Source organism: Scyliorhinus canicula, chromosome 22, assembly GCF_902713615.1.
Source record: "Scyliorhinus canicula chromosome 22, sScyCan1.1, whole genome shotgun sequence".
NCBI classification, from domain to species: domain Eukaryota; kingdom Metazoa; phylum Chordata; class Chondrichthyes; order Carcharhiniformes; family Scyliorhinidae; genus Scyliorhinus; species Scyliorhinus canicula.
The window spans coordinates 17,168,141-17,180,812 of record NC_052167.1 but is presented as its reverse complement, the minus strand read 5'-3'; the positions used below and the strand labels follow the sequence as shown (position 1 = coordinate 17,180,812).

At 48.5% G+C, this 12,672-nt stretch overlaps 1 protein-coding gene across 1 annotated transcript in view; it reads left to right on the top strand.

Annotated features, from left to right (window-relative positions):
• The window catches only part of caly (calcyon neuron-specific vesicular protein), a 43,268-nt gene extending 40,739 nt beyond the window's left edge, over window positions 1-2,529 (top strand). The window contains exon 5 of the mRNA XM_038782974.1: window positions 921-2,529. Within this exon, the coding sequence (XP_038638902.1) occupies window positions 921-1,124 (204 nt within the window). The 3' untranslated portion in view covers window positions 1,125-2,529. The remainder of the gene's footprint in view (window positions 1-920) is intronic.
• Window positions 2,530-12,672: the final 10,143 nt, after the last annotated feature.

Below are 12,672 nucleotides of genomic sequence, written 5' to 3'. Positions count from 1 at the left end.
GATTCTATGAAACACGCCGGATGATATTTGAGAAGAAGTCATCGCATTTAAATTATACTTGGTTAACTTGCCCAGCATCAGCAGTGACATGAATGTAGTTTATAAAGGTTCACGTGGAGCTGCAATAAAGCCTGTAATGGAAGTTCTGATTTGTATCGAATGCACAATTTGATTGCGCAACTGGGCAGCTTCCAAAGGAGCAAATTCAGTAATTGTATTCCTGTGTCTGGAAAAAGGGAGTCACACTTGAACCATTATTGTACAATGTGAGAGATCCTGACGGCAGTGATATCACCAGTGTGATATGTCACGTTGTGAGACCATTTGAAAATTTGTGATTCACCATGGCAACGGCAGTGCGACAGGATGTATTGTCGAGGACGTGCGAGGCGCTGCACCACTCCTGTGCGGGTTCGCTCTCTCCAGAATGTCAACTTAAAAATAAATTGCAGAGTGGGTGGGGGGGGGGGGGGAATATTTAAAAAAAATGCTGGTGGGCTCAGCGGAGGAGCTGAGATTTCTCTCACAACCTGGACCCAATTGGCACAGTTTGGGCCCAGCGAAACTGAGACAGTAGCCCACGGGCCACTAGAACTTGAAACAGCTGTCGTGTCACTTTCATGGGCAAAGTTTTCTTGTCTTTTACTGTATGCCATTCCTGCTGATGTTCTTGTCAATGTATGAGCTAGCACTTCTGCTGAAGGAGTGGAGGACATGTTGGCCTTGAGCCGAAACGACGGCCGGTCGGAGGTTCTTGAAGACCCCCCCCCCCCCCCTTTTCGCTCCATGATTATATAAACATAAGTTCCGGGGGGGGGGGGGCTTCATTGCAGAAGGTTGGGGGTTGGTGGAGGGTGTGGTAAGGACCCCTCTGTTGAGCTGTGTAATTGTCACACTCTGCTTTTTGTTCTCTCCTGCAGCATAAGCATTGTACCCCAGCAGCTCTGGAGATGTATTACTCGGAGCAGGAAGCAGGTCCCCGCGGAAGCCTCTACACGGTTATTAGCCACTTAAGCCAGGCTAAGAGAACCATCCCCGATCTGTCATCGCCATGGCTACCGGTGCTTCCTGCCTTGAAAGGACCAGCTAAATCAAAAGAAGAACCTAACAGCTCCCATCAATAGAAGATTAAAGAAGGAAAACAAATTCATCTCTTATTGTTGATTGAAATTCTGAAGTACTCCAGGCATTACGTAATTCTCTTTTCAAATAATAATTCTTTCTCTTAGGGGTATGTGTGTGTGTGTCTGGGTGAGTGTGGGTATGCGTGTGGGTGTCTATGTAAGTGTCTATGTTGGTGTGTGCGTGTGTGTACATGTGGGAACCACAATCAATTTACTTGACATAATTACATTTGGTTGGTTTGCTTGAATCAGTGTTTGGGTGAAAACGGAAAGCTAATTGGGTCAGCTCTCAGCAAACCCAGTATGGCAGTGGTAGGGAAGATAGCAGAAGCAGGAATCTTACTATCAACACACTTTATAGACATTAAGGCCTCAGGCTCCAGTTTTCAAACAGGGCTTTCAAGAAATGAATCGTGGATTCAGGCAGTACAGTAGAGAGCCAATTCTCCCGCCCTGCCCGTGTCCGCTCTCTGAAGTACCCACAAATATTTCCAGGCCTTGCTGTGATTATTCCGGTCATTTCACACGATCCAAATTCAATAATGCTATCGTCTTTTCCCACCTAAACCTTGCTGTTCATTATTAAGCATGGACGCTCAGCAACAAAGGATTGTTAACCGTGTGAAAGGGCTGGCGAGCTCGTGATTTACAATTTAAGGAGGTGATTCCAAATCCTAGCCCCAAATTTGTGGCTTCAGTTTCTATTGGTTCAGCAAAACCCACTCACTCTCCTCACATCTATGGCTGAAAATAATGTTAACCTTTAGGGCCTGTGGGTTGCAGTGAAACTATGGGAGGGCGAAGACAAATTGCATGGATTATAAAGGGATGTAACCCCAAGATTACAGATAACTCCACCCCTTTCGTGCAATGATTAATGTTATTAGCTTTCATTATTCTAATGTTCCCAATGAATGGGCTAATCTATACCTGGCAACCATTATCTGGTTTTGTGACTATTCCACCGCATCACTAACATTGATATTATTCTTTGGAATTTCGCAAAGGCCCCACTGCAAAATGTTGGAGAGTTACCAATTGTGGCGTCACCATTGGTAGCACAACGGTTAGCATGGCTGCCCGACGGTGCAAGGGACCCGGGTTCAATTCCGGCCTCAGGCGACTGTCTGTGTGGCGTTTTTCACGTTCTCCCCGTGTCTGCGTGGGTTTCCTCCGGGTGCCCCGGTTTCCTCCCACAGTCCAAAGATGTGCGAGTTAGATGGATTGGTCGTGATAAATTGCCCTTAGTGTCCAGGAATGTACAGGTTAGGCTCCAGGTATAGGATGGAGTGAATCGGTGCAGACTCGATGGGCCAGATGGCCTCCTACAGTGTTGAGATTCTATGATTCACGTTAAACAGCTTGACAAGCACAGGTACACAATGATTCATTGTAGCGGCCCAGTCTTTTTAAAAAATAAATTTAGAATACCCAATTCCTTTTTTACAATTAAGGGACAATTTAGCGCGGCCAATCCACCTATCCTGTACATCTTTGGCTTGTGGGGACGAAACCCACGCAGACACGGGGAGAATGTGCAAACTGCACACGGACGGTGACCCGGGGCCGGGATCGAACCCGGGTCCTCGGTGCCACAAGGCAGTAGAGCCGCCCCATGTAACCTTGTTCTTGTCTGTTATGAATATATGCTACTGGCGCAGTGGCAGCAATGCTGTCTCACGGCGCCGAGGTCCCAGGTTCGATCCCGGCTCTGGGTCACTGTCCGTGTGGAGTTTGCACATTCTCCCCGTGTTTGCGTGGGTTTCGCCCCCACAACCCAAAGATGTGCAGGGTAGGTGGATTGGCCACGCTAAATTGCCCCTTAATTGGAAAAAATGAATTGGGTACTCTAAATTTATTTCAAAAAATGAATATATGCTACGGCAAATTCAGCCCATGGTGTACCAGGCACCGGCCCTCACCTGGTACCATTCTCCCCGGAACCCTACACATTCCTCCTTTTCAGTCTAATTCCTTCTTTAATGCTCCGATTGAACCTGCCTCCCACCCCACTCTCAGGCAGAGCATTCCAGACCTTAACCACTCGCTGCGTGAGAAAGTTCTTCCACACATCACTCGTGTTTCTTTTACCAATTATTTTAAATCTGGACCCTCTTAGTTTTGATCCTTCTATAGGCGGGAAAAGTTTCTCCCAGTCGACTCTGTCCAGACCCCTCGCGATATTGAACATCCCTATCAAATCACCTCTCAGCCGCCTTCTCTCCATAGAGAACAGTCCCAACCTCGCCCATCTATCCTCATAACTGGAGTTTCCATCCCTGGAACCATTCTCTTTTTTTTTCCTAAATTTAGGGTACCCAATTATTATTATTTTTTTACCATTTTAAGGGGCAATTTAGCGTGGCCAATCCACCTACTCTGCACATCTTTGGGTTGTGGGAGCGAAACCCACGCAAGCACGGGGGGGGGGGAATGTGCAAACTCCACACGGACTGACCCTGGGCCGGGTTCGAACCCGGGTCCTCGGCGCCGTAGTCAGCAGTGCTAACCACTGTGCCACCGTGCTGTCCTATCCATGGAACCATTCTCTTGAATCTTTCCTGCTCTCTCTTCAAATTAGCTTATCTGATTTTAATTAGCTTTAAATTATGCTCATTCGCTCTCGCGTGAACACTAGGCTTGTCCAGGTGCGCCTTTTTAGATCATGTTTCTTCTCTAATGTTCTTGTCCATATCAGTTCCCCGACCGTGACAGGTCAAGATGGACGGATAGAAGATTCTAGAGCGTAGCTACCTCTCTATATGTATATATATATGTGGCTCTGCTGCTCTTTTATTATCTCGCTCATATTGTGTGAGCAGCGGTTGGAGGAATGTGTCTGTACTTACTTCTCACCCTAAGGCGGCCCAGTGGTTAGCACTGCTGCCTCACCGCATCAGGGACCCAGGTTCAATTCCGACCTCGGGTGACTGCGTGGAGTCTGCACGTTCTCCCGGTGTCTGCGTGGGTTTCCTCCAGATGCTCCGGTTTCCCCCCACAGCCCAATAATGTGTGGATTAGTTGGATTGGCCACGGTAAATTGCCCCTTCGTGTCCAAAGATGTGCGACTTACATTTAAAAAAAAAAATTTAGAATACCCAATTCATTTTTTCCAATTAAAGGGCAATTTAGCGCGGCCAATCCACCGACCCTGCACATCTTTGGGTTGTGGGGGCGAAACTCACACAAACACAGGGAGAATGTGCAAACTCCACACGGACAGTGACCCAGAGACGGGATCGAAACTGGGAGCTTATGTGCGTCTTACATTAAGGGGTTATTGGGGAAGGGTAGGGGAGTGGGCGTAGGTGGAGTGCTCTTTCAAAGGGTCGTGCAGACACGATGGGCCGAATGACCTCCTTCTGCACTGTAGGGACTCTATGATGATTATGTTCCTTCTGCTATATTGAGAGAGCATTTCCTCAGAGATGCTACATAATCCCACTATTGATTTTTTTTCTTCTTTTACGGTTTTCATAGCTGAAGAGGTATTGACACCAGAGGAGTTTCTAGACTATGTCCCAGAACTGGCCTGTATAAAGCTATGGCTCAAATATCATGGTAGTGGCTACTTTGGAATGTGCGCTTCAGTAGATATTAGGCGTACATTGGTGCGAGTTATTGCCTTCAGAACAAACTATAATATTTATCCTAGCAGTCAGTGAGGAGTTAAGTTGCTCTATTTACAGACCTGGCAAAATGATTCACAGCAGGTTTTGGAAATGAGTGGCTGGAAGTTGAGTCACAGCCATCGAAAGAGAAAGGCCGGGATTGACATTAACACACACAGCCCAGTCGATCAAAGAATCAATAATTGCCGCCGCATTAGATTCATAAAGACAAAAAGGGTATTTCTTTCAATGTAAATAAATGGAGGATGTTTCTGGGGGGGGGGGGGGGGGGGGGAGCAATTGCGTAGAGCAGATTATGTGAACCCGATTGAAGATGGAGGAAATGATCCTGTGCTTGTCTAGGTTCTCCCAAGAGTTGAGGATGTTGAGTAAATTAAGAGGCAGCTTTGTCTGGTGCCAAAACATGTAAGAGGTTCTGAGCAGACTGAAAAAAATGGTGGAGCTGACAGTCATTGTAGCCCTACCGATGTCTAGAGTTTTCAGATGTCCCAGCACTTTGGGTCCTTTATAAAGTTTGGGTGAAAATCTCCGTGTCACTTGATGCAGCTCCAAGTATTGACACTTTATATTCAGCCCGAGATCTTGCTGGAGTGCACACGGCCACTTCTGGCCACTCCGAGCTTGACCAGTTCGGGCACAAATAAAGTGCTGTACAAACTTGCAAAAGGGAACTTGCATCAGGAGGAACTGCCTTCATCATGGTATAAATGTCAATCTATCCTGCTGTGGAACTAACCCATTCATTTATGTACATGGCATTCAACTGCAAATAGGAGTACTGGAGCTGACAGATTTTTAATTAAGTTTCTGCAGGTCACCTATGTTTGTCTAAAAATCTAATGAGACGCTGCTTCTAATAGGTATAATAAATGTCGTAATACTGTTGTGACACTTCTGTCAGCATTCGTCTTAGTATGGCTAACGTTAACTGTATCACACTCTGTTAATTTAGCAACACTTTGTATGTATTTATAGATCTTGTGACTTTCACATCGCTGCCAGCACTTTGAGGTGTTTTAAGTGCCAAAATGGAAATAGTGATTACTTGCTTTGAAACTGATGAATAAATGGACAGTTTCCTCTTCCGTTTTGGGTCTCTTGGCTTCTTTGTGTGCATTAGTGGCTGATGACCAGTAGCCAGGGTTAGCCTCCAGCCAAAACCACTGGCCTATCACTGGAGTGCCAAGGGCAGACAGTGGCCGGTTTAGCTCGGTTGGCTGGGCGGCTGGTTCGTGACGCAGAGCGAGGTTCACAGCACGGGTTCGATTCCCGTAGCGGCTGAGGTTATTCATGATGGTCTCGCCCCCACCCCCTCCCCACCCTTTCTCAACCTTGAGGTGTGGTGACCCTCTGGTTAAGTCACCACGGGTCAGCTCTCCCCCCCCCCCCCCCCCCCCCCCACCCCCGCCCCCAAGCTGCCTAGGATAGATTTCCATCCATAATCCATGATTGCAGTGAAGAGGAAGTTGGACTAGCATGTAACGGCATGGTGATTAGCCTCACATCTCCAGGGACCTGGGTTCAATTCCGGCCTCCAGTGACTGTGTGGAGTTTGCACTTTCTTCCTGTGCGTGGGTTTCCTCCGGGTGCTCCGGTTTCCTCCCGCAGTCCAAAGATGTGCAGGTTAGGAGGATTGGACATGCTAAATTGGACAACCTAAAAAGGTTAGGTGGGGTTACTGGGTTACAGGAATAGGGCTGAGGAGTGGCCTTAAGTTGGGGTGCTCTTTACAAGGGCTGATGCAAACTCGATGGGCTGAATGGCCTCCTGCCCTGTAAATTATATGATTCTGTGAGGGGGGGAGGAAAGGGTATGGAAGGTAAAGCCCGATAAGGTTAGATGAAGAGTAGTTGAGGAGGCACATGTGGAGGATAAACTCTAGTAGGGGTAGATTGGACAGAATGGCCTGTTTCTGCCCCATGCAAGGCCTTATGGATCAAACTGCTTCAGTGATCATGATACCAAGTATAATTCTTCATACATTTTCAAGATGCATTTTTATCATTTACAATGCAGCGTGTTGAAAGCTGTTCTGATTTCTTCACAGTGCTTTGGTGAGAATGTAGTTGTGATTTCTTTTTCTAGTTTGAGATGTTCTAATCTGCGAAAGGTTATGTAAGAAGCGCGACACTAGTGGGGAAAGGGAAGGGGTGTGGGTGGCGGTGGTTATGTTTCTGCTCTTTTGCAATGCGTCGCAGTTTCCCAAATTGCAAACTTCCTCCATTGGTGGCATAACCAAATAAATGTATTTTTGTCCTGACTTCTCACCATTTTCCTGCTTGTCTTCCAATAATGGCTTATAGAATACATTGTCCGCCTGTTGCGTTACGTCCTGCAACATCCTAGATACTAGGGACTGGTTTAGCACAGTGGGCTAAATAGCTGGCTTGTAATGCAGAACAAGGCCAGCAGCGTGGGTTCAATTCCCGTACCAGCCTCCCCGGACAGGCGCCGGAATGTGGCGACTAGGGGCTTTTCACAGTAACTTTATTGAAGCCTACTCGTGACAATAAGCGATTATTTGATACATTTTGTGCTCTGCATTGATTCCGCCGTCAGGAGTGTGCGACGGCTGGTCTCCTTGCTGCTCTGTTAAGGAGGCAAAAGATCTGCCAGGGGCTGGGATACTTACACCCCTTCAACTTGAAAAGGGGTATAAGAAGAGTCTCTGTGTGGCTCAGTTGGCTCCAAGGTGATGCGCCCATTGGGAGATTGCGACAGAGTCAGTGCTCTGTGACTACCTGAGTTATTAGCCAGTTGGAACCAGGAATTTGCAAGCTCAAAAGAACAGCACAGGAACAGGCCCTTCGGCCCTCCAAGCCTGCGCCGACCATGCTGCCCGTCTAAACTAAAATCTACACTTCCGGGGTCCGTATCTCTCTACTCCCATCCTATTCATGTATTTGTCAAGATGCCCCTAAAACGTCACTGTCGTCCCTGCTTCTACCACCTCCTCCGGCAGCGAGTTCCAGGCACCCACTACCCTCTGTGTAAAAAAAAACTTACCTCGTACATCTCCTCTAAACCTTGCCCCTCGCACCTTAAACCTATGCCCCCTAGTAGTTGACCCCTCCACTCTGGGGAAAAGCCTCTGACTATCCACTCTGTCTATGCCCCTCGTAATTTTGTAGACCTTGACTTTAATAAACAATCTCAATAGGGAGTAGTGAGGCAGTGCTGAGTTCCGTTCTGATGGTGAAGGATTTATTTGACAGTTTTCTTTCTTGCAATCTATACTCATGACAGGAAAAGTAGCTGTGTAAAAAAAAAAGAGCAGATATAAGTGAATTTGGAAAACTGAACTTGCTTCTTTGAGTTACGAAAGACGATCATTCATCACAATTTATGGATATCTCCCAACGTAATCCCTATTACATTAAACCAGATATAACAATGTTAGTACAATAATGCATCAACAAACTCTCTAATGAATTCAACTGCATGAGATACGACAATAAATCAGATCCTCGCAGGGTAAATTTAACTGTTTTAGATTTATTGGATAAGAGGGAACACTTTTGAGTGACTCTTGGAAGCTCTGGAGTGATGCTGCTTGATAGTCTGAGGTAAATTTTATTCAGTTCTAAGGTCAGTTAAAGCGTCGAGCTTAAGGACATTGTGCCCACCAAAAAGAAAATACAGCAGACTCTGCAAAGTAAAAACAAAGAATTGGTTCATGCCAATGGCACAAAATGCACTCGTGCTACATGTCGCAATGCTGTTTGTAGAAGCTTGCTAACTGCAATTTGGCTGCTGGGTTTCTTAGAATACAACAGAGACTAGAAAGCGATTAGTTGGTTCCTCAGCCTCTTGGGATGAATCAATGTCATGAAAGATGCTGGGCGGAATTCTCCACTCCCCGTGGTGTGGGAGAATTGTGGGTGGGCCTCCCGACATTTTATACGCCCCCCTGGCGCCCCCAGCGATTCTCCGAGCCCCCCCCCGGCGATTCTCCGAGCCCGATGGGCCGAGCGGCCGGCCCTTCACGCCCGTTTCACCACGGCAGCAACCACACCTGGTCACTGCATTCGTGAAACGGGCGCCAGGTGCCCGTTTGGGACATCTAGGGGCCCGATTGGGACGGGAGCACCGTGACTGTGCTCGGGAGGGGACAGGCCCGCGATCGGTGCCCACCGATCGTCAGGCCAGCATCCAAAACAGACGCACTTTTTCCCCTCCGCCGCCCGGCAAGATCAAGCAGCCACGTCTTGCCGGGCGGCGGTGGAGAAAGACGGCACCGCGCACGCGCGGGTTCGTGCCGTCTACGCGCTGGTGTCATCCGAGCATGCGTGTGTTGGAACCAGCAACCCACGCATGCGCGGATGACATCAGAAAAGCGCCGTTTCCACGTCATTTCCGGCGCGACAAGGTCGCGGCCGGGAACAACGGGGGCCCGCTCCTAGCCCCCTGGGTGGGGGTGAATTAGGTGCAGGGAGCGGGCCCCGAGGCCATCGTGAACCTCGGCCGATTTCACGACGGCCATCCCTATTTTTATCGGGAGCGGAGAATACCGCCCGCTATCTTTTCAAAAATTAATTTACGGAATGTGGGCGTCGCTGGTTAGGCCAGGATTTATTGCCCATCCCTAGTTGCCCTTCAGAAGGTGGTGGTGGGTTGCCTTCTTGAACCCCTGCAGTCCCTGAGGGGTACGTGCACCCACTGTGCTGTTAGGGATAGGGCTCCAGGATTTTGCCCCAGCGACAGGAAGCAAGAACAATCAATGGATCAATGGATGGTGTCGGGCATCTTGAGTGTTGTTGGAGCTGCACTCATCCAGGCAAGTGGAGAATATTCCATCACACTCCTGACTTGATGTGGAGATGCCGGCGTTGGACTGGGGTGAGCACGGTAAGAAGTCTTATGACACCAGGTTAAAGTCCAGCAGGTTTGTTTCAAATCACTAGCTTTTGGAGCACTGCCCCTTCCTCAGGTGAATTCAGGTGAACCTTGTAGATAGTGGACACACTTTGGGGGGCGGGGGGGCAGTCAGGAGATGAGTTACTCGCGGTAGGATTCCTAGTGTTTGGCCTGCCCTGATAGCCATAGTATTAATATGACTAGTCCAGTTCAGTTTCTGATCAATGGTAACCCCCAGGATGATGACTATGCGGGATTCAGCGATGTAATGCCATTGAATGTCAAGAGGTAATGGTTAGCTCCTTAGAATTTTAGAATTTTAGAACAGTACAGCACAGAGTACAGCTGTCTTGTAGGAGACAGTCATTGTCTGGCACTTGTGCTGCTTGTCCAAAGATGTGCAGGTTAGGTGGATTGGCCATGATAAAATTGCCCTTAGTGTCCAAAATTGCCCTTAGTGTTGGGTCGGATTACTGGGTTATGGGGATAGGGTGGAGGTGTTGACCTTGGATAGGGTGCTCTTTCCAAGAGCAGGTGCAGACTCGATGGGCTGAATGGCCTCCTTCTGCACTGTAAATTCTATGAAACTATGTGTGTACATACAAGGCTTTCTTTCCTCGTGAATCAGCCGTTAATTTTACACTAAACTCAACTTTCTTTTCCATAATGGTTGCTGACTCACCAGGAGCCTATTCTGTACCCATGAAAAAGACCAGTGTCACTCCAATGTCTTTTTTGATGACTAAATCCAGTATCTCTTCAAAACCAACAGACGACCCTTCACACGTAACTCACAGTAAGGGTCACGTAACTCATAGTAAGGGTCACGTAACTCATAGTAAGTGCTCTGGAACTCGTTGATAAGTTTTTGATGGCCAGTGATGGAGGAGCCACACACGGCTCTTTTTAAAAAATTTTAAATTATATACATTTTGTGTCTTCATTTTTCCCTCTATCAACAAAGAAGGTACTTCCATCCTGTATAATCAGTAGCTAATTCCAGTCCTGAGACCTGCAAGCTTAACTTCAAAAGGCTTCCTGTGTGCAGACTCACTGGAAACGCATGCAATTTATTTAATTGGGATTTTGCTTTTATATTTATATCTTACTGTATTTCTGAAGGAATTTAATGAGATCAAACAGAAATTGCCCATTAACTTATTTTGACATCCGAGTATTTTTGAGCAGCGTTTTTGGGTGTTGTTCCTATAATACATGTATCTGTGAAATTCAAAACTAGAATTTGGATGTTCAATCACGAAAATGTTCTGGGGTGGGATTCTCCATTGTCTGAATCCCTTCCGACGCCCAAATTGGGGGCAGCAGCGGTTTGGCGTCAGTTTCCGAGTGTCCGCCCCCTCCAAAATGGCGTCATCACACCGCACGCCATTGGAACAGCCGAGGCGAGTCAACAGAAGGCTGACCCCTGATGCTCTGTCCCCGATGGGCCGAGTTACCGACCGCGCGGTTGACTTGTGGTCTGAGCGGTCGGGAATCCGACGTGGCGGCCGCGAACTGTGTCCAGCTCCGCCACAGTCGGCCTTGAGCTGTGCTGCTGGCTGGGGGGGGGGCTTCTGCGAGGGCTGGGGTGACTGGTGGGTGGGGGGGTTGGCCAGGGGGTGTCCTGTGGGGCCATATTTAGCAGGCTGTGTCCGCGTACGACCGATGCAATGTTGTACGGCACGACCGCTGGAGGCCGTTGCCGTGCGCCTGTGCGGCCACGGATCTGGCCATTCTCCGGGAGTTTTTGGCACGGCAGCCGGGAATTCTACCTGATGCTGCTGCTAGCTCCTCACTGATCCCACAATTGGTGAGAGTTCGGCGCCGATTTTGGTGACGTTCCCACTCCGGCGTCGGCACTTCGCCACAGAAATGGAGGATCCAGCCCCTGGGCAGCACGGTAGCACAATGGCTAGCACTGTGGCTTCACAGCGCCAGGGTCCCAGGTTCGATTCCCCGCTGGGTCACTGTCTGTGCGGAGTCTGCACGTCCTCCCCGTGTCTGCGTGGGTTTCCTCCGGGTGCTCCGGTTTCCTCCCACAGTCCAAAGACATATAGTGGATTGGCCGTGATAAATTGCCCTTCATGACCAAAAAGGTGAGGAGGTGTTATTGGGTTACGGGGATAGGGTGGAAGCGAGGGCTTAAGTGGGTCGGTGCAGACTCGATGGGCCGAATGGCCTCCTTCTGCACTGTATGTTCTATCTTTGTTCTATGTTTGACCCAGAAATTTCCTGTCATCATTATCAACCGACAAGCTGCTTATTGCCTCGCCGACGTGGCAACGGGAAACAAACGTTGTATACACAGGATCTCGCTACCTTGTGGGATCCCAGTCATCTCGGACAGCAGGTTATTTAGAAGCAGCCCCAGCTCTAACACTTCATCCCCTGCTGCCTTCCAGCCCTCCCGCTGATTTCTAACGCTATCTTCCCCTGTCCGCTCCCCTGGTTCAAGCGGTTCGCTCCTCCTCCCTCCTTAAAGTGAATCTTATTTTTTGTTTTTTGCACCTGTGACAGGATTTACCCTCTCCGTTCTGAGAGCAGAACGGCAAAAGGAACGAGCTGGAACCAGATACCTGACTCAAATCTGCCCACTCCACAGAGTGCCACTCACCACCAACCTCTGCTTCTGTTGCCACTGGGTTTGGAGCTGACTGAATTGTTGGGCGCAAAAAGCAGCAGAGACCCCAAATTTCGCATTTGCTGGGTTCCGATATGTCAGCAACTTATTTTATTGTCCATTCATTCATTGCTGGCAAAACCAAGCATTCATTTTCCATCCCCCAATTCCCCTTGAGAACTTGGTGCCTAGCTCCAAGTTCTAACAATAATAATAATCTTTTATTGTCACAAGTATGAAGTTACTGTGAAAAGCCCCTAGTCGCCACATGTTCGGGGAGGCTGGTATGGGAATTGAACCCGCGCTGCTGGCCTTGTTCTGCATTACAAACCAGCTGTTCTAGCCCACTGAGCTAAAGCCAGGGCATTTAAGAGACACATTGCTGTAGGTCTGCAGTTCCATGTAGACCAGACCAGATGGGGACGGGAGATTTCCTTCC